Source organism: Pithys albifrons, chromosome 16 (assembly GCF_047495875.1).
Source record: "Pithys albifrons albifrons isolate INPA30051 chromosome 16, PitAlb_v1, whole genome shotgun sequence".
NCBI classification, from domain to species: Eukaryota; Metazoa; Chordata; class Aves; order Passeriformes; family Thamnophilidae; genus Pithys; species Pithys albifrons.
Genome location: NC_092473.1, coordinates 10282232 through 10303840, shown reverse-complemented (window position 1 = coordinate 10303840; position 21609 = coordinate 10282232). Strand labels below are relative to the sequence as shown.

The 21609-nt window shown below is 44.7% G+C and overlaps 2 protein-coding genes, 1 long non-coding RNA gene and 1 other non-coding gene across 6 annotated transcripts in view; 1 reads left to right on the top strand and 3 right to left on the bottom strand.

Annotated features, from left to right (window-relative positions):
• The window catches only part of TRRAP (transformation/transcription domain associated protein), a 76672-nt gene extending 73942 nt beyond the window's left edge, over positions 1-2730 (bottom strand). For 2 of the 3 annotated variants that reach the window (XM_071571639.1, XM_071571642.1), the window contains exons 1-5: positions 2619-2730; positions 2294-2368; positions 1611-1761; positions 1225-1274; positions 236-346 (exon numbers count right to left, since the gene is read on the bottom strand). In XM_071571639.1, the coding sequence (XP_071427740.1) occupies positions 236-346; positions 1225-1274; positions 1611-1710 (261 nt within the window). In that variant the 5' untranslated portion in view covers positions 1711-1761; positions 2294-2368; positions 2619-2730. The remainder of the gene's footprint in view (positions 1-235; positions 347-1224; positions 1275-1610; positions 1762-2293; positions 2369-2618) is intronic. The other variant, XM_071571640.1, reaches the window with a different exon arrangement.
• On the bottom strand, positions 1353-1495 carry LOC139679692 (small nucleolar RNA ZL1). The gene has a single exon (XR_011699226.1). It is a non-coding gene; the product is annotated as a small nucleolar RNA ZL1 (small nucleolar RNA).
• Positions 2731-3190: 460 nt separating the features above from the next.
• On the top strand, positions 3191-13503 carry TMEM130 (transmembrane protein 130). The gene is made up of 8 exons (XM_071571141.1): positions 3191-3573; positions 6093-6383; positions 7293-7461; positions 8445-8614; positions 9261-9345; positions 10970-11172; positions 12143-12255; positions 12964-13503. Exons 1-8 carry the CDS (start codon positions 3516-3518, stop codon positions 13138-13140), a joined length of 1266 nt encoding a protein of 421 aa, XP_071427242.1. The 5' UTR covers positions 3191-3515; the 3' UTR covers positions 13141-13503.
• LOC139679403 (uncharacterized) overlaps positions 7346-21609 on the bottom strand; it is a 70113-nt gene continuing 55849 nt past the window's right edge. Inside the window, exons 2-3 of the long non-coding RNA XR_011699185.1 lie at positions 10491-10606; positions 7346-7524 (exon numbers count right to left, since the gene is read on the bottom strand). This is a non-coding gene — a long non-coding RNA (uncharacterized lncRNA). The remainder of the gene's footprint in view (positions 7525-10490; positions 10607-21609) is intronic.

Here is a 21609-nt window from a genome sequence, read left to right as displayed (position 1 = left end):
ATTTGTAAGGTAACAATGTGTAGTATTTAAGCAAGAAAACCACTTCTGTTACACCTAGTTTTTGTTCATTTTTCAGAGAAGCCCAGATTAGCAAAGTAACTTATTTAGAAACTGGATCTTTTCAATTTCACTCCAAATGACAGATCTATTTTTAACAAGTCTATACATAAATCAGTTCATGAGGTTAATCAAGGACTTCACTGCAAAAAGACAAGAGATGCTCCACACAGTTTACCTGTGCTGGCTTCTCCTGCAAAAACTGAACTTCTCCATCCTGTAGAAAGGTGAGAAACCGAGGGATGATGTGTTCCAGGAATGTGGAATATTGAGGGGATGATGTCACATTCTAATCAAGAGCAAAAAATGGGGAGATATATATTACACAGATTCTACTTAGCTACATTCTGCTGACACAATACAGAGCACTATTGATGAAGCAAACACAAGCAAATACAAATTAATTCCTTTACTCTCTATGAAGGAATAGAGAAACCTTCAGATTCTAAATAGATCACTCGACTAAGCTGTTAAAACTGTTCTTTTAGTCATTGTTTCAGAGATGTCAGGTCAGCTTAACCAAATAAAAAATTCCACAAGAATACTTTTTAGTTTTCTTTCATTTCAGAACAGGCACATAATAGCTAAGTATTGAACTAAATTTCTACTAATACAAGGTTAACTTGTGTCTCATATTTTCTCTGCTGCTCATCTAAAATGACGGTTCCTCATTATGTAAAAGATGTGGCTGGAGACATCTCCACTCCCTGTGTCAGGTTCTGCATCTGACAACTCCTCTCTCACTTCTCTACTATGGAACTGCTCAGAGGAATCAGAAGGAACTCTGTTATACAAGGGCACAGTAGACATTTGAACTAAATAAAAGAAAGCTCTAAATACAGAGATTTCAGAGCAAACAAAAAATGGAAGAAAAATCTCTTACTTCACTTTCATTTAAATGCTTACTTACTAAAGATTTGGGAATGGAAGCTAAGTTGAAATGTAATTCTTCAATAACCTGCCCAATTCCTAAATACAAACCCAAAACCAATTACTTTTAACTGCATAAATCACACATCTCAAGACACTAATATTAATCTTTTAACCACATAACATCAGAAATCAAGCCAACACCCAGTAAGTACAAGAAAGGCTGCCATTGCAGAAGGCTGGGGCACAGGTTGTTGGGGTTTTGTTGTTTGGGCTTTTTTTTTTCCTTTTATTTACCTCAAAATTCTCACTGACTTCTTGCATCATTTTCAATTTGGTTTCATCCGCTGAAAATGGAAATTGAAGCAAAAAAATGTAAATGTAAAGCTAGATCATGAAGGAAAACACCAGGCTCATTGACCAAAGAAGCAATCAGATCTTATCAGTTTAGCTCTCACTGCCCAGTTATAAGGCACACATTTCTCTCAAACACCCATCACACAACTGCACACACACAGAGCTCACTCACTTTGGCTCAAGCAAGTATTGCTCATCACTTTGCTTCTTCAAAAGTCAACTCAAAATTCAAAGTGAATTTGATATTGATCTACTGTCCAAGCAGTATTGCAACATTTGTGAAACAAACTATTGAAGAACTGTAATTTTCAATAAAAGTCTCTTACGTGTATTGACATCAGTAAGAGCTGCCACAAACTGAAGGTATTTTTTCATCAGAGTGGTTTGGTCCACCACCGTAGGCCCTTGTGCTGAAACAAATGCCATCTTGGAGGAGGAAAGGTCAGCTTTCAGTACCTAAAATTAAGAACAACACACCTACAAAAGAATAAAGAAGTATTTGTTAGTTTAAATGGCTGGTTAAGAGCAGCTATCACATAACCTACATCCATTCTTCTGAAGAGGACTCCCTTTCCAAAACCCACAGCCACCACATTTAGTCAGGCTTACAAATACACACCAAGCATGTACAGCACTCACTGGAACAGGAATGCACTAAGAGATACAAGTGGTTATTGGACTCTTCCCACCACAGCACAAACATTCACGCGTTTTGCTTGGTTTCATCTCCTTCAGCAGCAGGCTCCAGGTTCAGGGATGCTCCCTGAGCATGTTACACCTGTCATCCAGGATCCCAAACTTACAGCTACCCCGGACACACCCCGGTGGGACTCGCAGGGGTGCCAGAAGTTGTCCACGAGCTGCCTTTCCCGCTCGTAAAGAAACCTAACCCTACACTGACTTTGAGGGACCAGCGGTCTCCCTGCGCCCGGGCAGTCTGTGCCCGCGCCCCTCAGGGCGGGCTGGGTCGGGCGTGCCCCGCACATCCCGCGGCCCCCGCGCCCCTCACCTTCCCCGCGGCCGCGCTGCTCGCACCGGGTCCTTCCCGCCGCCAGGGCGCCATCAGGCCGGGCCCATCTCCGCCCTGCCAACACAGGCACCCCGTAAGGAGCCGCACCGACGGCTCCCCCGGCCCTCAGCGCTCCCGCTGCCGCGCTCGGCCCGAGGCCTCCGGCGGCGCTGCCGGCGACGCTCCGGCCGCTTCCTCCTGCCCGCAGCGCGCCGGTCCCGCCCCGTGGGATGCGCCGCGCCGGCCTCGCTCCCACCGCTCCGCTCCGCTCCACCGCGCACCCGGCCCGGCCCCACCGGGGCTCTGCCGCCTCCGCCCTCCTCACCCCGCGGCTCCCGGGCCCGCCCGGCCGCGGCCTCCGCCGGGTCCCTCCTTTGTTGCTGCCGGAGGCCGCCGGCAGCGCATGGGCGCGACGGAAGCGCCCGCGATCAGTTCCGGCCGCCTCCTCCCGGTGCCTCCTCCCGGTGCCGCCTCCCGCACCTCTGCCCCGCGGCGGCGGCGGGCACGGAGCTCCGCAGTGCCGCGCGGGCCCTTCGCCGGCCGCGGTGCCGCCCCCGACCCGACCCATCCCGTCTGCCCCTGGGCCCCGGGAACAGCGGGCGAGCAGTTACCGGGGCAGCCGCGGCCGCTGCCGGTCCCTCCGGCCCGCACGGGCCCGACCCGGCCCGCCGGGGCTCCGGGAGAGCAGCCGGAACGGGCCGAGGTGCTGATGCGCTGGGAGAAGCAAAACCGCAGCCAGGAGTGAGAAACGGCTTCGAATGAGGAGTTTAAAAAATAAAATCAATTAATATTAAAATCCCACAACGCACTGCGGGGCTCGCTCTCCGCAGCAGCGCACCCGTCGCGGGCCGGCTGGAGCGCTGCGGGACCGGTAACCGCAGCCGAGCCGTCCCCGCGCCGCCGGGGCCTCGGAAAAACACTCAATCCGTGCGTGTCACCCCCAAAGCTCGGCACAAACCCCTTCCGAGCGCTCAGGGCTGACCCCGCACCCTCCGCGGATGGGAGGAATGTATGTTTTTATCGATTGTTTGTATCAAGCCCCGGTGGCTCCGCAGCCCCGTGACGGCCCCGCAGGAGCTGCCCCGGCGGGGGCGGGCTGGGCGCTGCCGCGGGGGAGCGGCCCGGGGGCGCGGACAGAGGTGCCGCAGCGCCGGCCCCGGCGCGGCCAGACCTGGTGCCAAACCTGGTCCCAGCCCCGGCCGTGGTCCCCGCGGTGCCCAGCATGGTGTGGCTGACCTGCGTGCGGCTGCTGCTGCTGCTCGGCCTCTGCGCGGCGGCAGGTAAGGGGCCGCCGGTCTGCGCTGGCATCGCCGCCGGGGAGCGGGCGAGGGGTGCGGTGGACGAAGGGTCACACATCAGCCGTGAGCTGCGTTACTGCTGGGGGAGCTGGTTCCACGCCCCGGGCTGAATTGCTATGACCGGGCATAGAGGCAGCTCCGGGTACTTTTCTGCCACCCCAGACTTAATTCTCAGGCGCTGCAGCCTGGGTGCCTGCGGTGAAGGTGGGGCATCCCAGGCAGCCGGGGTTCTGTTTTGCACATCAACCTAAAAGTTGCACTTCTGCTTCCTCCGCTGACTCCGCGCCGCGGGTCGCAAGGCAGCTGGGCAGCCGCTGTCCCTTGCTGTGGGACTCACGGAGGAGCGTTCTGCAGAGAGAGGTAGGGAGGCAGAAAAGATCCCTGAACTGGATGGAATGTCTTGCTGTGCCGGTCACTCCCTGGGTGACCTTGGGTTTGCCACTGCTGCAGCTGTTGAGCCCTGGCTTGAGCAGCACCACGATAACCTCCAAGGAGAAGTGCTAGATAAGCATGGGTAGCTGGCTATATTTTTCCCAAGGTCTGCTGAAACAAAGTGGAGCATAGCCTGAATCTTCTAGAGACATGAAACCTCTCTGTGCCAGATTTCATCAAATCACAAGCACTTGCCTATTAACTCAGAAAACTGAACTCAGGACCATTTCTTGTGCTGTGAAATGGGAACAGTGGAGTTCTTGCTCAGGCAGTAATGTTACAGTTCATTTCTCACAGTCCTTTTGCCTCCAGAATTGCTCAGCACCTATGACCTGTAAAAGAAAATGTGGGCACTAAGTAGATGCTTTGGAATCTCTTTCCACCCCATCCCAAGCTGATGGGTATAGAGAAGCCAGCCCAGGAAGTAACTGACCCCGGTGCTTCCTCCACATTACAGGTCATGGATGGGTGAAAAATGCAACTTCTGAAGCTCAAAGGTTCATGTCCCTGTTAGCAGTCTGGTGGCTGCTGAAAGAGGGCAAAAGCTACCAGCATGAGAATCCCCAAGGCTCTGCTGCTCTGCCCAGCACTGCTGGTGAGAGGAGAGTCAGGGAGGGAACATCCTCTGTGTTGGAAGCAACCAGATCCTGTTCCCAGCTCTGTCCCAGTTCACAGTTATTGGTGGTTGTTGCCTTTCCTTTTGTTCCATAGTTTTAAGGTTACTTTTTTGTTATTTTTAACACATACGGATCCTTTTATGTTGCTACACTGTTATTTTTTGGAAAAAAGGAATCTATCCTCTACATAAAATCCAGCTTTACTCGCACTCTGCCCACTGGAGTAGTTGTAAGAGCTGAATTAAGTAGCTTGGGTAAACACAACAGAGAAGATAATGATGAGTCATTCAGAGCAGCAGAGATGGTTCACTATCACAGGTCCTGCATTTCTCATGCTTTGCTGTTTCATAGAATCATAGCATGGTTTGGGTTGGAATGGACCTTTAAAGGTCATCTAGTTCAACCCTCTGCTATGAGCAGGGATATCTTCAACTAGACCAGGTTGTTCAGAACACCATTCAACCTGATCTGGAATATTTTGAGGAATGGAGCACCTACCACCTCTCTGGAGAAGTTATGCCAGTGTTCCATCACCCTCATTGTAACATATCACCTCCCTCAACATGCTGGCCATGCTTATTTTTATGCAGGATATTGTTGGCTTTCTTGGGCAGCAAGCTCATTGGCTCATGTCCAGCTTTTCATCCACCAGCACCCCCAAGTCCCTCTCAGCAGGGCTACTCCCAATCTCTTCATTCCCACATCCTGGACCAATACTGGAGGTTGCCTAGACCCAGGTGCAACACCTTGCACTTGGCCTTGTTCAACCTCATGGGGTTCCCATGGGACCAATTTTTCAGCTTGTCAAGGCCTCTCTGGATGGCAACAGACCTGCCATTAGAACATGGTATGAGTTTCATTTACATTGGGATTTTTGGTCCTTCTCTGAAAGAGGAAGTCAATGGTGAACCAGAGAGAAGAAAATCCTTGTATTGAGATTTTTGTGTTCACTTAGGATGAAAGTCAGAGAGACTTGTCAACAGAGCTGGCAAAGGAATCTAGTGGATGAAATCTCACTTGGGTTTGAAAGTTCATTTTTTTAGGACAGACATTAGAGCTGAGCTTGACTTTCTTCCAGTACCTGGAAATTTAGTGACCATGTTAGATCATAAGTGACACTGATACTACAGGCAGCACCCAGCTCTGCCTGTAACACTTCATCAAAGTTTTTGTGGTGCTCTAGTCTGAAGCTCCCTTCTACTGTTAACATCTCTAGGACCCAGGCTGACATGTTGCTTACTGCTGTTTGTTTGAACTCATATACACATGCAACAGTTTCTGTGCTGGGTTTTTAAATGGTAAAAAAAAAAGGTGGTAAACTCTTTGCTGGGATGAGCGTCATTGTGAGTCACATAACTACAGCTGACTAGTTAAAATGTGTAAATAAATAAATAATGTTTAAAATGCAGTACAACAAGGTTTGTTTTGCTTTTTTTCTCCTCATTTCCACAGAGGCATATGGTCTAGAAATAACCAACAATGGTCCCATCACAACAGGAGCTCAAGCTACTGTCCAGGCCACTCTAAGTATGAAGAATGAAAATATCACATCAGACTTGTATCACTTTAACTGGATTTATGCTCCTCTGATTCTGATAGAAAAATCCGAGCAGCAGCTTAGCTCTGTAATTTATGTCACTGGAGAATTTCCTGGGATTTTTCCTGTGTCTGTCTGGGTGACTCACAGGAACTGTTGGATGTGTCGGCCGGTTGCCAGAAATGTCACCGTGCTTCGGGTCACAGGTAAGGTGGCTTTGCAATGTGTACACCTTCAGGAACTCAGTATCCGTCAGGATGCTGGCTGAAAAATGACAACCAGGTGTAAATACGGCTTCTGACAACAGAGTTTGATTTGTGTAGCACCTTGAGTGAAGGTGGGTTTGGGTGGCATTGTACAATTAGTACAATTGGAGCCACACTGCAGTCATTCTACATCCAGGAAGCAAGTGTGATCCTGCCCATGTTTTACTGCCTCTGTCACTTACAGAAACTGAACCACAAACCAGATGCTTCAGCAGCTGTGGTTCCCACACCAGCATTATTCAGTGATGTCCAGACTCCTAAAACAATGCTTCCCAGCATTTCTACTTTTAAAGTTAGGATAACCAGAAGCAGGAACAGTGCTGATTTTCCTTGTTGCATGACACAGCAAATCTTAGGCCATCAGCACAACAGAGCCATTACATTTTCTTTTGAAGCTCTGACTGAGTGTATTGAAATTAGACATTAAATTGTAGCTGCATTTCCAGATGTTGTAAAGTGTAATTTCAGCTTACTGGGAATATTCATATCCATAAATATGGTTTTTGTTTTTTTTTTTACAAATTAACCTGTGATGTGGTATGGTTAAGCTAACCTCTGACAGAGAGGTTGACATAAATTAATCATCTGACAGCTTTCCACCATGTCTTTCAGAGATGGGTAACCACATCCCTCCAACCCCACATCCCAGTGCTCCACTTACTGTGCAAAATAGGCCCACTCACAAATATAAGGGCACTGATGAGGACAAACGACATAAGCATAGTGCACAGCTGACATTTTGGGGAATAGCCATGAGATTTTTCTTTGGGAAACAAGAAGCTGATTGGTGAGAGCATACTATGAAAGTGACATATGCTGTCATTCTTTTCCTACCTTGTTATTCTGCAGAATTCATCACAGGGAATCTCACCATTGCCCAGATAGAAGACAGTAGAGTTGTCACACAGGGTTCTAGTCCCTCCACAGGCGCAGTGACACGGATTTCTTTCTGTCTTCATGACCCAAGTCATTACTTCAAGTCAGCATCATTTGTCTACAACTGGGATTTTGGAGATGGGTAGGTGTGGTCACTGTTTTCTTCAATGATGGCTCTGATTCAGATGCTCATCCAGGGGAAAATCTCAATTAAATCATAGGACAAACCATATGCCTTTGTGAGTTGGTACATCCCGTGCATATCAGCCTGGTGAATTCTCAAAATTTTGGCACAGAATTCACTGTGTGCTCCCAAAATGGTGATGTTTTAAAGATCTAAATTTCTTGTTCAGATATATGCTTAGGTGTATTATTGTGTGTGCAATGAGCCAAATTGAGTGAACTGGAATAAGTAGCTCATTGTGCCTGCAAATCTCCATTGGCAGGTGGTTGTTGCATATGTGAATAATTTGTGCACTTAAGAAGAATGGAAGCAGTGCACTGACTTGTGGTTGGACAGTAAGGAGCTGTTACTGTGACCTGCTACCCATAAATACACAACAGTTTGGTGAGGAGCTTTTGAAAGTGGGTAGTGCCTCGAATAATAAGCAAGTGTACATTACCTGGGAGGTGAACAGTGCTCAGAACCATGAGATATAAAACTCTGGGTAAAGCCACATGGCAGTAGGGAGGAAAACATTCAGTTATTTGCCTTCTTTGAAAATGAATATATGCATAGGCAAAGAGAAATGTAAGCTTTAGTCTCCAAATACTAAGTTTTTTCTTTCTTTCTCCCCTTCCACCTTAGTGCTTCATTTTGCTCCTAGCCTGCCCACTATGAATTTTGTTTTCATAATATACTGGCTATTCCTATTACATTTTGTGAATTGCTTTAGCATTACCTTTAATTTCTTTGATTAAAAATGCACACATTTACTCTGGATCTTATACTGATTTTCGTTCTATAGGTAAGGCCATAGACAATAAATCCTCATTGATATGGATATAAAGCAGAATTAGAATCACAGTGACTGGAGTCTGTAAAGAAAATATGTTAGAGCTCATCTCTTTTTACACTAAGGTAAAAGGCAATTTTCATTCTAAGCCTTTTCCTGTTCCACACAGAGTTTATCAGATTACCAAGGAGCCCTTTGTCTACTGTAACTGCTCTTCCCTGGGGAATCGCACAGTGCACCTGAAAGTCGTGGCTGAATGGGAGCAACTTGGGAGCATCATACATGAAAGAGAAATTATGCAGAAAACTGGTGATTTTACCACAGCTCTGGAGCTCTTAGGTAATTCTGAAACATTTTGTATAACATTTTGTTCAATCCAGAACTTGCTGTATATGTACAAATACAATCCACCTTTAAAGAACTTCAGCATTGTTTCACATGCGAGAACTGGCCAACATCATTCAATGAACTGTTTCCATTGCAAAATGGGCTTTGTGCTGTCCTAGTGCAGAAAAATGGGGGAAATATATAAAATCTTCTGGGTTTTTTTTTTATCTACAACAATTTTACTGTCTTTTGTAAAAGTCTTACGTACATTTCAAACAATAAAATGTTGACCCTAACATTTGGTGGATTTGTTTTTTCAGTTTATACCAGTTAATACTAAACAATAAACAAGTTAAAACAAGCACTGGGAAAGTGTCATTGACAGCTTTAGGAGTAAATAAAATAAACATGGAATTAAAAATGCAAAGACTTAATAAAGTAGTTGATTATATATTAAAAAGAAATCATAACAAATTCAGAAAACTTACAGTATCTCTACTAGTAGATTTCCTTTTTGGGTATGAGACAAGTAATATTATTTGTGTGACTGATGTAGCTCAAATCTGCAAAGTCTGTGAAAATAAACCTTCACTGGAAAACCAGTGAGTTCCAAGTTTACATGTGGAGTGTGACATGCTGGCTTTTTATTTCTTCTCAGATGCTGTTAAAAGTATTAATGTTGTGGGCTCCAGAGAAACTCACGTAATGGAAAACTTGAATTTATCTCTTCATATCAATGGCACGTAAGTAGCAAACACAATTTCTTTCCCCAAGAAGAATTGTCTGTTTAAGTGTCTTTCCCCAGTGTTTCCTTAAAATAGTCAATTGAAGCCCACAGAACTGTTTCTTAAAACAACAACAACATTTATTCTTTTAGCAAAATATTGCTGAATACTTCATTTTCCTGACTCTAAATTCCATGACTTCTAAGAGTCTGCATATTTACAGAAAAGTAGATTACTCTTTCTTTGTAAAGAGAATGTTAAAAGACAACTAGCCAGAGAAAAATAGTGGGGAAAACTACAACTGAAAACTTCCTTTTGAATTTTTCTCCTTCACCAGCACTAAATTAAAACATATTCAGAATCGTGTTGCACAGCAGCAATGCTTGACTGGCATATGGGAGTAATAGATTTGGGGAATAGTTTTGGCAATGTTAAGATTGCCACAAAGTGAATAAGACAGAGAGGCTTCCATGCAGTGAGGTTGTAGGAAAACAGAAGAGTTGTGAGCAGCTCAGTCCTAGCACAAGCTCTCTCAAGTTGCAGTATTTAGAACAATATTTAGAGTTTGGGAGCAAGCAGCATCCAACACAGTCATTTGCCAAAGTCATAAATAGTCCCAACAAACAAAGCAGATCAGTTTGCATTCAGGAAGTGAATGGCAAACTAACAGGAGTGGAAGTTGGAGATGGCATACCAGTAAATAGGAACAGCAAAAACCATTACAGGCAAACCTGAGATCACTGAAGGGAGGCTTGGTAACCTCCTAGTCACAGGACTGGGACTGATGCAACAGGAGTTCAAGATAGAGAAGCAAAGACAAAGGCTTGAGAGAGGGGTTATCAAAAACAAATGTAGAAAATGAGCTGAACACATAAACATGCTGCTTTCTTTAGCAGAGACTGTCGTAGAGAGATAAGAAACAAAATACTAATAAAATGGGGCAAAGAAAAGCTCTGTGTTGTCAGGATCAAAGTCCATGGTGCATAAGGTGAGTTTGAGCAGAATCAGTTGGAACAGGGGCCTAGAAATGTAAGTAAAAAGCATCAGTCAGACATGATGAGAAGCTACATGTCCATAAAGTGGATTGCAGTGGATTTCTTGCCAGCAAATAAAAATCTTTTTGTTATTGTAAGGGAATGCTGTGGGCCTTGCAATTTATTTACCTTTTCCAGCTGTTAGCCCGTTGTGCAGAGCTCATCTTACATTACTTCCAGTTTCAGTTGCAGGGTTTGTTTAATTAGAAGTCTTGGGTGTGCGTCAGTAGCACAGACAATGATTTCTGTGAAAGAAGGACAAAGAACAAACAACATATAGTCCCTTGGAAGTGCAGGGGGAAAAGCTTCCTTTTATCTTTATTGGAGAATGACTATGGAGTGTCTTGCACACAGTGGCCTGTCAGTGACCCACACAGGTATTCAGCTCTCAGCTGAAAGACTTACCTTCATAGAAGCACCACAAAGAACCTTTTCATTTGGCAAATGCTATAAACCAAACAACTGTGCAGTTAATTACTTCTCTATTTCTATTTAGATTACCTTCGTTATTTTCGAAATTACTAATCTATTTTAACCAAGCTCTTAGCTAAAATTTTTGTGAAGTTTTCACCTTTTCCTATTTTGTCATCTTGCTCTTGTCGTTTCAGCCCACCACTGGCATTATGCTGGCTTATAAAATCCGAGTGCATTCCGCTGGAAGGTGACAAATGCCATCTGGTGGAGATCAGCGGCTCCTGCTACAACCTCAGCCACACCTTCAGGGACGCGGGGCAGTATTGCCTCAGCATCAGGGTGGAGAATGGAGTCACGATGCTGCAGACCTACCACGGGATAAAAGTGTGGCCAACAGGTGAGGAGCAGGTAGAGAGATTCCCACCTGTCTCAAGCAGGTCAGGGACAATTATGTATTTATCAGCCTGCAGCTGGGGTTTCTGGAAACTCTTACAGATCCCTGAAAGGATAGGAATAAGAAGAGAAAGAGGAGCTTGTAATGTGCCAGCTGTAAATGCCCTGAGCTTCTTGCAGTCTGCTGAACCCATAGTCCCAGGAGTGCCTTGAAGCTGGGATGTTTCCTGGGAAGGCTATGTTACTTAAATTACATATCTTTCAGTTTAAATAGTCCAGCTTTTGTAGTTAAAGAGGATAACTAGGAAAATATACATGTCTGTAACATTCACTTAATTAAACAGTCTCAATTCTCCTTTGTATTTAGTTTAGTTTAGTTATGGGGTTTTTTGACAGTAGATTTCTCTAAGCCTCCGTTTCATTACAGATTTCTGTCCCTCCTGGTCATGTGTGCCCCTCTTGGGTCCCCAAATCATCTGGGAAAGTGCTTAGATGGCCAAGTGAAGAGGACAGAGAGCAGCCAGGCTGTGATACAGAATGTTTACCCCATCTCACCACAGGTAGCACTTGTGTACAGACAGGGCAGATCCCTCCAGAAGGCACTGCTGTGCATTCAGGGCCAAATCCTGTGTGCTGGAGGCTGCTTTGAAAATGAAATTCCTTCCTATTCTCTTGGGGTACCACAAAGGTGTAAACATCCAGGGGAGTCGAGACTAGCACAAGTAACTGGGCAGGGGGTTTTAGGCTGTTCAAGGGAAAAGATGGATAAAAAGGGAAAGACCTTTTCTCTATTCTGGTATTTCAGAAAGACCTGGAGTGAACCACACTGAAAAATTTATTCACTCATACAGACATCTCCTTTGTTCTATAAATACAAGAGCTTCTCCTAAAACTTCCCTATCATTTCCTCCTCACTGTCACCTCTTCTCAGGGTATCATATCACTCGGGAATATGTCCTTGTGCTCTTTCCTAGGGATTCACCCAGCTTTCTTTGTCCTGCTCTGCATTGCTCTGGTTTCAGTGCTGCTGCTGCTGGTGCTGTACATGACCTTTCGGAGCAACACACAACAAAAAGATCTTGTGGAGGTATTCAGTTACTGTAACTTTGAGCTGGGACAGTAATTAGGTATCTGTCAGCCAGGAAAGGTGTTTAACATGAAAGGTTCTGTAATCCCCAGACAAACAGAGCAGGAGGGAGCATTTCCCTGATATGTGGGATCTGGTCCACTGAAAAACCTAAACAGTGTGGGCAAACACTTTAAGCAACAGGTATGTGTCTGGCTTATTGCAGAGAACTCTCAATCAGGTTTCCTTGGGTAGTTTGTTAATATTGCGAAGAAGATGATTGCGTTGAAGTATCCCTTTAGAAGGATCTAGTTCAGAGTAGCTGCATGAAAGAAAGCAGGAAGATACAGGATAATAGAATAGGAGGGGTATGTTACCTAAAACAGCACTGAATTGTTACCTACTCCTAGTATGTGACCTTTACTTTTCCATCTCTGATAAACTTTCACTTGCTACAAAATGTGTTTGCAATGAGCGTGAGTTCCTAAATCAAAAGTAGCTTTCATGGTACTTTGGAAAGTACCTCACACCCTTTACACTGTGCCACGATGTGACTGACATACCTATAGAGAAACTGCCTATGAGCACCAGGTATGAATCAGAAGTCTGTTTGAAATTAGTGACTGAAAATGGTTATGGACCAAGTACCACTTCTGACCCAATGTATTCTTGCTGAACTCAGCAGAAGGCACCAAACTAAAAATGATCTCTTTGATGTTCCTTTTCCAGGTAGCAGACTTTGACTTTTCTCCACTGTCTGATGGACACCTGCCTAATCATTCAGAATCAGGCTGTGGCCAAGCATGTTGCAGATCATGTTTTCTTCAGTCACCAAATGAAGCTTCCAGGGAAAATTATGAACTTCTACATTCTTTTTACAAGCCAGTCAAAATGTACACACTGTGAAGAACACCACTGCACGTTGGTTCCACTAACTGTCTAACTTTCTCACTTAGGATAAGTTAAAAGCCCAGTGCTGCACAAATGGTTTGGTTTTGCCAATGCAATGAGGTTCACCACTTTAAGTCCAGCACTTGACCATTTAATTCTCTGAGCTAAAAAAGAAGAGTAGCTTTGTATTTTTAACTTACATGGGTGTGTACATTTACAGCTGTAAATGCAGCTTTTTATTCTTATGAAAGATTGTTTTATGTGCGGGTTTGCTAAACTCACTACCTCTTGTAATTTCTCTGTTCCTTCTGCTATCTGTTTCAAAGAAGAAAAACATACCTCTTTTTCCTGTGTTACAACATTATTACTGGAAATGGAAGTCACACAAAATGCTGTTGAATGTGTATTTCTTCTATAAAGAATCTGATCTGTCCAAGTTGAGAATGGCCTAGGCACTTCCAATGAACCAGACTAATCATGCTGTCCTTTTCCCTGTCTTTAAAAACCCCCTTTTCAAGCTCATGGACTTCTGTCAGACCATAGTGGCTGGGGACCTGCTGGCATTATTTTGGTGCTGTAGAAAGCTGCACATGTCCACCACTTTGTGAAGTAGTTACACCATTCTAATCTTTTTCAGGAACCCTTTTTTTCAGGCTGTTTTCATTCTTCTTTACTTTCTCACATTACTCCCCAACTAGTCATGAAAACTCTTCTTCTAAAAATTGCAACAATCAGTAGCTCCAAGCTGCTCAGCAACACATATTCAATTCGGATTCATACTCAGTGTTCAAGGCTGTATAAACTCCGTGCCTGTCAGAGAGTATCATATCCTGTCAGCTTCCTGCTCTGCCAGGCTTTGCTCCCTGCTATGAGGCATTTCAGAGTACCCTGAAGGCTTTTAAACAAAAGTGCCTTTGTGGCCATTTCTTTTTTTAAATATGACACACTTTCCCCACCTCTGATTTAAAGCCTATGGGTATTGTGGGCTTGGGGTTTTTTGTCATTTCTCAAATGAATGGGATGTGATTGTCAGAATGTGAGAGGATTTACTATGACATTTTTGGGGGTGCTCATCTCACATATTCAGCTTCTGTGTTTCCTCAGAGAAACCCGGAGCTTCAGTTCCTCTGTGAATGAGAAGGACTCTGTTAATCAACTTGATACATTTAAAATAGAATAGGATCATCTAAGATAACAAATCCTATAAACACCAGTTTTTGTCAGAAAGTACCTTCCAAGGCAGAACTTCTCTTGGTTTTTCTTCTAAAGAGAAACTGTATTTCTAAGCAAGCCTGTTGATTAGGAGTGGTGTCCTTTGTGTTCATTCTCAGTGCTCTGGTATCAAACTCTTATCTTCAGTCATATTCAGTTACTGTTAAAAATGTGCCTCTCTTTAGCAAACAAGTTACTGTGCCTGAGAGCTTCAGTTTTATTGTTTATTCCTGAGATCCCAGCCCTCTGAGCCACTGCCAAAGGTGTGTGACTTCTTCTGGGATGTCAGTATGGTTTGTAAATGGTTATGTTGTCTTTAGGCACTGAAGAGATTTCTGATATGCAAAATGCAGCTCAGAGTGACAGAGCTCTAGACAGACTGCACAGGGGCTTTCTGCAGCTAGAAGTTTAGTTTGGGCTTCTTTTATTATGTTTGTGACAGACATGTGGCCCTTGCTCTTGTAATACACTTCAAGACAACCCCTTGACATGCTAATGAATGTGTAAAAAGCCCTCTCTTCTCCATACTGCCCTCCTAGCAAAGACAATATCTGTGAGAGAAGGCTCAGATGCATGAAATAGGAGTCACTGGGGTTTGAGAGGATCATTTCAAAAAAGACCTGTGCTCTGCCCCCGTTTCCATGAACACCCAGGTGATTCAGAGGGTGTTATGGGGTGTTAGGCCACAAACATTGCTGCTTTGGGTTTTTGCCTTTGTGCTCTCCTCAGTATGTCCAAGCTGAGATCCAATTGATTATGCCAGACCTGGTAATGTGGGTATCAACCCCCAGTCAAAAGAAGTGGGTCATGGACTTAGTGATATGAAAGATAGGACTAAGAAAATCCCCAATTTCCTACGAAGAAAAGCAGAGTAAATGTCCTTCAGAAGAATATTGGCTCTTACCCTCTTTCTAAAATGAACAAAGAATGGCAAAGGAGTCAAATGATTCAAGAGGGTAGAAAAGATAAAGTGCTGCAAAGTGGAAAGTCAAAACACTATCAAACAGTGGAAGACACTACTCAAGAGCAGGTGGAAAAGAATAGAGTTTAAAAAGAAAGATATGTCTGGCAAAAAATAAGCAGTGGAGAAAGTACACTTAAAAGGGCACATCAGGAAGCAAATTAACCAAGAAAATTTAAACAGCCTCAGCAAATTGAGGTATAAGTATGAAAAATATTCACATGAACATGTTCTTGAATCCAATATGAAACTGCGTCCTGCACAAAAGAGTGATCTGTGGGTTCAATAAATGCATCTGAAATTGAAGACAAAAGGTAATTGAGCGGTTCAGGATATAGCAAAGAGATTAGTGGGACATAACAAGCAGCAGTAGGAGGATTCATTTTGTTAACCTTAGAAATCAATGACCTGAAAAAAGGAATGTTCAGCAAAACGATCACACTCACTGATTCAAAACAAGAGTCCAGTGACTGTAAAGCCAAAGAGTGATTAAATTCAGGTGATAAGCAAGAGTGTGGGCAGATAAAAAGTTTAGGCAATGAGAACTATTACAAGGAAATGCATTTGAGCACAAAAGCGTTCCGGAAATGCATAGTATAAAAACACACAGTAAAGCAAAATGACTTCTGTAATATGGCAAACAAACAATGGTGCTGGTTTGTGCAGTAGTTTTGAGGGCAAATTGGACCTTTATCTTAAAAGCATAGTATAAGGCTCAGTGACTGAACAGGTCAAGGCTGAATTCTGTCTTTCATCTCTGGAAAGGAGATTACACAGCCCAAGCTGTGACAACAATCTGAAGTCACAAGACCTCTATTGCTTTTGCTGTGTGCTGCAGGAATGGAAATTCTTTCAGCAAAAGGAAGGTGAAGAACTTCATATTTAAATGCTCAGCTTTATTATTAGATAATCAGCCAACACTTCACCTTGATTTTGGAGAGCCAGTGCCAGTTTCCAAGGAAACTGGAATGCCTTCCTGCAGCTGTCACAAAATTCTTCAAATCCTGCAGATAGCTTTGACAGCACACCTCGCACTACAAATGTGAATTTTTAAATTACAGCCACCTAAGTGAGGAATGCAGAAGTTCCAGAAACTTCCTTCAGAGATGGATATACTCATTGCCAGGATGTGTGATTCCTACAGCAGCGTGCACAAAGAGAGCAGTCACAGCACATTATAGAACCATAAAATGGCCTGGGTAGGAAAGGACCTTAAGGATTATCTTGTTCCAACGCCCCATGGGCAGGAACACCTTTCACTAGGCCAGGTTGCTCAGAGTCCTGCCCAGCCTGGCCTTGAACTCTTCCTGGGATGGAGCATCTACAACCTCTCTGGGCACTCTGTGCCAGAGCCTCATCACCCTCACAAGAGAATTTTTTCCTACTATCTAACATAAACCTACTCTCTTTCAGTTTGAAGCCATTCCCCCTCATTGTGTCACTCCATATCCTTTTAAATAGTCTCACTCCATGTTTCTTGTCGGCTGCAATTCGGTCACCCCGGAGCCTTCTCTTCTCCAGGCTGAACAAGCCCAGCTCTCTCAGCCTCTCCTTGCAGCAGAGGTCCCGCAACCCTGGACCACCTTGGTGCCTCCTCTGGCCTCGCTCCAACAGCTCCACGTCCTTCCTAAGCCGGGCCCGGAGCTGGAGGCAGCTCTGCAGGGATGTCCCCTGAGCTGAGGGGCAGAACCCCCTCCTTTGGTCTGGGTGTTTTAAGCGCCACAGTGGTACAAGTGACACAACCTCGAGAGCCGATAATACCAGAGCACCGGGGAAACAGCACCCCAGCCCGATCCTTCCCAAAGCGTTTGCTCCCAGCAGCTCCTGGAGGCAGGGCAGGGATGTTACCGCCATTCGCAGGAGGCAGAGGGTGCCGTACAGAGACTGGGGGTTCACAGCTGTAAATACCTGCAGAAATTTGAGATTAAAAGGGTGATAACCATCTGGCTACTCCCGGTCCTTTCCGAGGGCCGCGGAGCGAGGAAAGCCTCGCAGCCAGGTTCCTTTTCTCGCATCCACGTTCCCTTTCCCGTATCGCGGTTCCCTTTCCCGTATCCCGGCTCCCCTTCCCACATCCCGGCTCCCTTTCCCACATCCCGGCTCCCCTTCCCACATCCCGGCTCCCTTTCCCACATCCCGGCTCCCCTTCCCACATCCCGGGTCCCTTTCCCCCGGCAGGGGGCGCTGGCGGCGCGGGGATGTCGCTCAGGCGGGGCCGCCGTGGCCGCCGTGCTCGGGCTGGGCCGGGCCGGGCCGGGTAAAGCACAGCCAAGGAGGGTGGAACCAACACGCGCGTTGTGCACGATCAAAGCCCCAGGCAGCCATGAGCCACTGCTCTGAGTCGTGGCCGCACCGAAACGCCGCCCCGCGTGGGGCGAGCCCCGTGTCCCTCACTGGGTGGGTGGACGGACGGACAGACGGACGGACCGAGCATGTTGCGCAGGCAGGCACGCGCCTGGGAGAGAACTCTGTGCTTTGCCCAGTGCACTTGCCAGGACAACACCCCGTCCCACAGTCCCTCATCAGGGCAGGGCACACGGGACTGGAACCAGAGGGACACGGCCCTCCCGTGAGCAGGAGCAGCGTTGCTGTCCACTAGGGAGAGGAACTGAGAACCACAGAAGAATCATTTATGTCGGAAATTACCTTTAGAATCGTCAAGTCCAGCTGTTGACCTAGCACTGCCAAAGCCACCACTAAACCACATCCCTAAGTGGCACCATTACACATCTTTAAAACCCCTCCAGGGATGGAGACTCCACCACTGTTTGTGTGGCTGTGCCAGGGCTTGACAACCCTTTTGGTGAAGAAATTTTTCCTAATATCCAATCTAAACCTCATCTGGTCTAACTTGAGGCCACTGTCCTCTCGCTTGTTACTTGGGAGAAGTAGTGATGTTAGTGAAGTTTCAATCTACAATGACTTAGCCTAAATTAAGGAGAATGAGGAAATCTGCCCACAGCATAAAACTCAGCTGAGTCTAAACATGTCTTGAAACCACCTTTAGTGAAAGGTCTCAGAAACAGGGAAGCAGAAGAAGCAACAAAACAGGCAAGGTCTGATTTAATAACTCTGTAAGTTCAGTCCTTCCTGGTAATACAAATTAGGACTTTGTTATTTAAAGAATCTTTTTGGTCATAATTTAGATACAAAATGAGAACAGACCACAGCAATAGAAGTTCTCTTATCTGATCAAAAGCATGTACTTAATAGGAAAAAAATTAATATATGCCATAGGCTTTTAATGTCTTTTCAATCGCCTGTCCTTAATCTATTCTTCTTTCATTATATGCAAAGCACTTACAATATTTTGACTTAAATCAAAAAGGAAAAATAATCTAAAAAATGCACTTGCTAATTAAATAGCAATGTCCTTACTTTCATTCAGGCAATCTCGATAAATTACAATCTTCCCATACTAATTAACTCCAAGTTTAATGGATTTCTCTCACCACCCCAAGCTATGTAACAAAATACAACATGGTCAACTTCACCAAAACAAATCAATATTGAAACTGGATGCTTTGCTTCAGCAAAGCACTCAAATATGTGTAAGTGCAACAGAGGATCAGACTTGGAGGAGCAGCTCCTTGCGGTGGTGGAAAGTGCCCAGTGGAAAGGTGAGCAGTCTCACTTCAGAAGGAGAGCCCAGTTCTTAGGACTACATCAAACATTGCAGGGAGCACCTGCACTTACAGAGCTGATGTCTAGTGCAAAAAAGCATGGTTTAGCCCACTGCTGGATTTTTTCCACATGCAATGAATTCACTTGCAAAGAACCCAGAGCATTTTCATCGGTCACAGGGAACAGAAGGACATGGAGTGTTCTTTACCACCCTGGGCAAGTGCCCCATGCAGGAACGCTGCAGCCACAAAGGCAGAGAGAGATGCATTTCTGAACTGAACCCTAACAACACAGAACAGTTCCTGGGAGGCTCTGTACTTGCATGTGAAAGTGTTTTATTGTATTAGTTAGACCATTAAATTAAGGTATTTCTGTTACTAAATAGTCTGCATACTGGGTAGTTGATCCAGGTTATAAGAAAGGAAATTTGAGTTTAAACACTTTGAGAAAACATGAGAGTCATCAGACAAGACAGTATCAGAAAATGAAGAGAGCCCCTGATCCTGGGAGAGATATGGCTCAATATAGTCTCCCTGAGCATCAGGGAAACATTTGGATTTTTGTAACAGCTAAAGTTTTGAATCTGAAATTACTCCAGGTAGCTCTACTTCTGCTATTTTGAGTACTTTGAGTTTTTTTCCCGCCCTGTAACAGCAGTAGGATAGTGATGCTCTACCCTGTCAAACAACTGCAAGATTCCACTTACAGATAAAATTATTCATCCTCTGTAAAATGAGTGTTTCAAATCACAGACCCACCTCTGCAGAAGGAACAAGGCAGCCATTTCCCATGGACACCTCATCACAGATAGGACCTGCATTCTGAAGTGTCCTTAAGACCAACCCAGACCCAACTTGGATGGGGAGGGGGGAAATTTTCGGAGCAAGTGGATTTGCAAATAACCATTATTTTATTAAGGTACTACTATCTTTCCTCTGTTTTGTTCTTTCCTTCCCTTTGGTTTGGTAAAAAGTCGTGGGGAAAACCTGCTTGAAGACAGGAAGACACTGTATAATTAGAGGTATTCTATTTAATTCTGTAGGAACAACATCAGTTTTCCTAATATGGTGTGTGAAATGTGAAAAATCAGGTAAGCAGTGCATACACTTTTTATGCACAGGAGAACCCTGAACTATTACTAATGATGTACAGAAAGAAAAGACAGGACTCTCAGTAGGGAAATATCATCCATTATATGTCTCCCTGGGGATCAAATGACACTTACAATTGAGAGACACTAACTACCTCCTACATTTCAATTGGTTACCAGCAGGATGCCTATTTGTAGAGATTTGTGCAGCCTGTATGGTGTTAGTGTAAGATGCCACATTAATATTTTCTGACCTTTGCAGTAGATATTACCCTTTTTTTTCCCTTTTCACAGACCAGCAGCCTGATTTTACCTTTTAAAACCATTGATCCTGTTGAAAAAAAGAGCACAAGAGCAACCCTGTGTGTGCACACAAGCCTGCTGAAGTCAGTGGACCTACTGAACACGTGTTCTGAATGTTTTCTGATCAGGGCTTTGGTTACCCTTTACAACAAGACTTCCATGGTTCTTTTTGTAAAAGCTCGGCTGCCTTTTACTAAATACCTATCACCAGAGATCAAAGGCTTTTGAAATATGTCCCCTAAGAAAAGCAAAAAGTGAGAACTTAGAAATTCATTCATTTCAAAACTGATTAATCAAATGCGACTCTTTGATCAGTAAAGGAAGTTTGTGGTTCCAAAACAGTGAGCACTTTAATAGGGAACAATTACACCTCTCTGGGTGTATTGTCCTTGGGGCATGTATAGGGCTCTCATGAGTGTCACCGTCAGGGCTGACCAGGACACTGAGGCACATCCACTTTTTAGTGTTGCACCACCTGAAAACTCAACAGCTCCATCCCATATACTAACTGCTGTCTCCATTTGACTTCCACAGCATGTTTGCAGTAGAGCACCCTGTGGTTTTATGTGTGTGTGTGTGTGTGTGTGTGTGTGTGTGTGTGTGTACAGACACACATACAGGCATATATATACATGTCTTTCTGCAGCATCTACTGCCATTCAAATGAGAAGTGTTCAGTGATTCATTCCTGCAGTGGATTTTTTGTGACTCCTATAAAAAAAAATAAAAACAAAACACAAATAGCAGTGATTAAACAGCGATGCCAAGGTCTGAGAGGAGAGATTACAGATCTCACATCTGCAGATGTTTGCAGCCACTGACAGTCCTCTGATTTAAAGAGCTATTCTCCCATGTCATTGCAGGACATGTCTGCCACAAATAATCATGAACAGATCCTACCCTCAGAGCTTAATTTGGATCCAAAGGAGCCTGTTCAACACTTGCCATGCCCGATACAGAGGTGGTCACAGTTCCGTGACAGGTGAACTGAAACTGTCCTCTGGTGTCAAGAACTCTTCAGGCTGTAAGGCACAATGAGGACACAATAGCCACGCTAAACCAGCAGGAATTCACTCCTTGCACACTGCTCAGTTTGAGTTACCGCAAGATAATTAATTGCCAATGAGTTTGAGAGGGTCACAGGGGCAATAGGAAAGCAACGGATATATGGTTGTTACTAACAACCAGCATTCTGCTGGTTTTCACACCAAAGACAGAACGCAGATGTGCAAATTATGTAAAAGCAGAATAATTCCTGGGGACTGACTGTCATGGAAGGTGAAACAACTCCAAA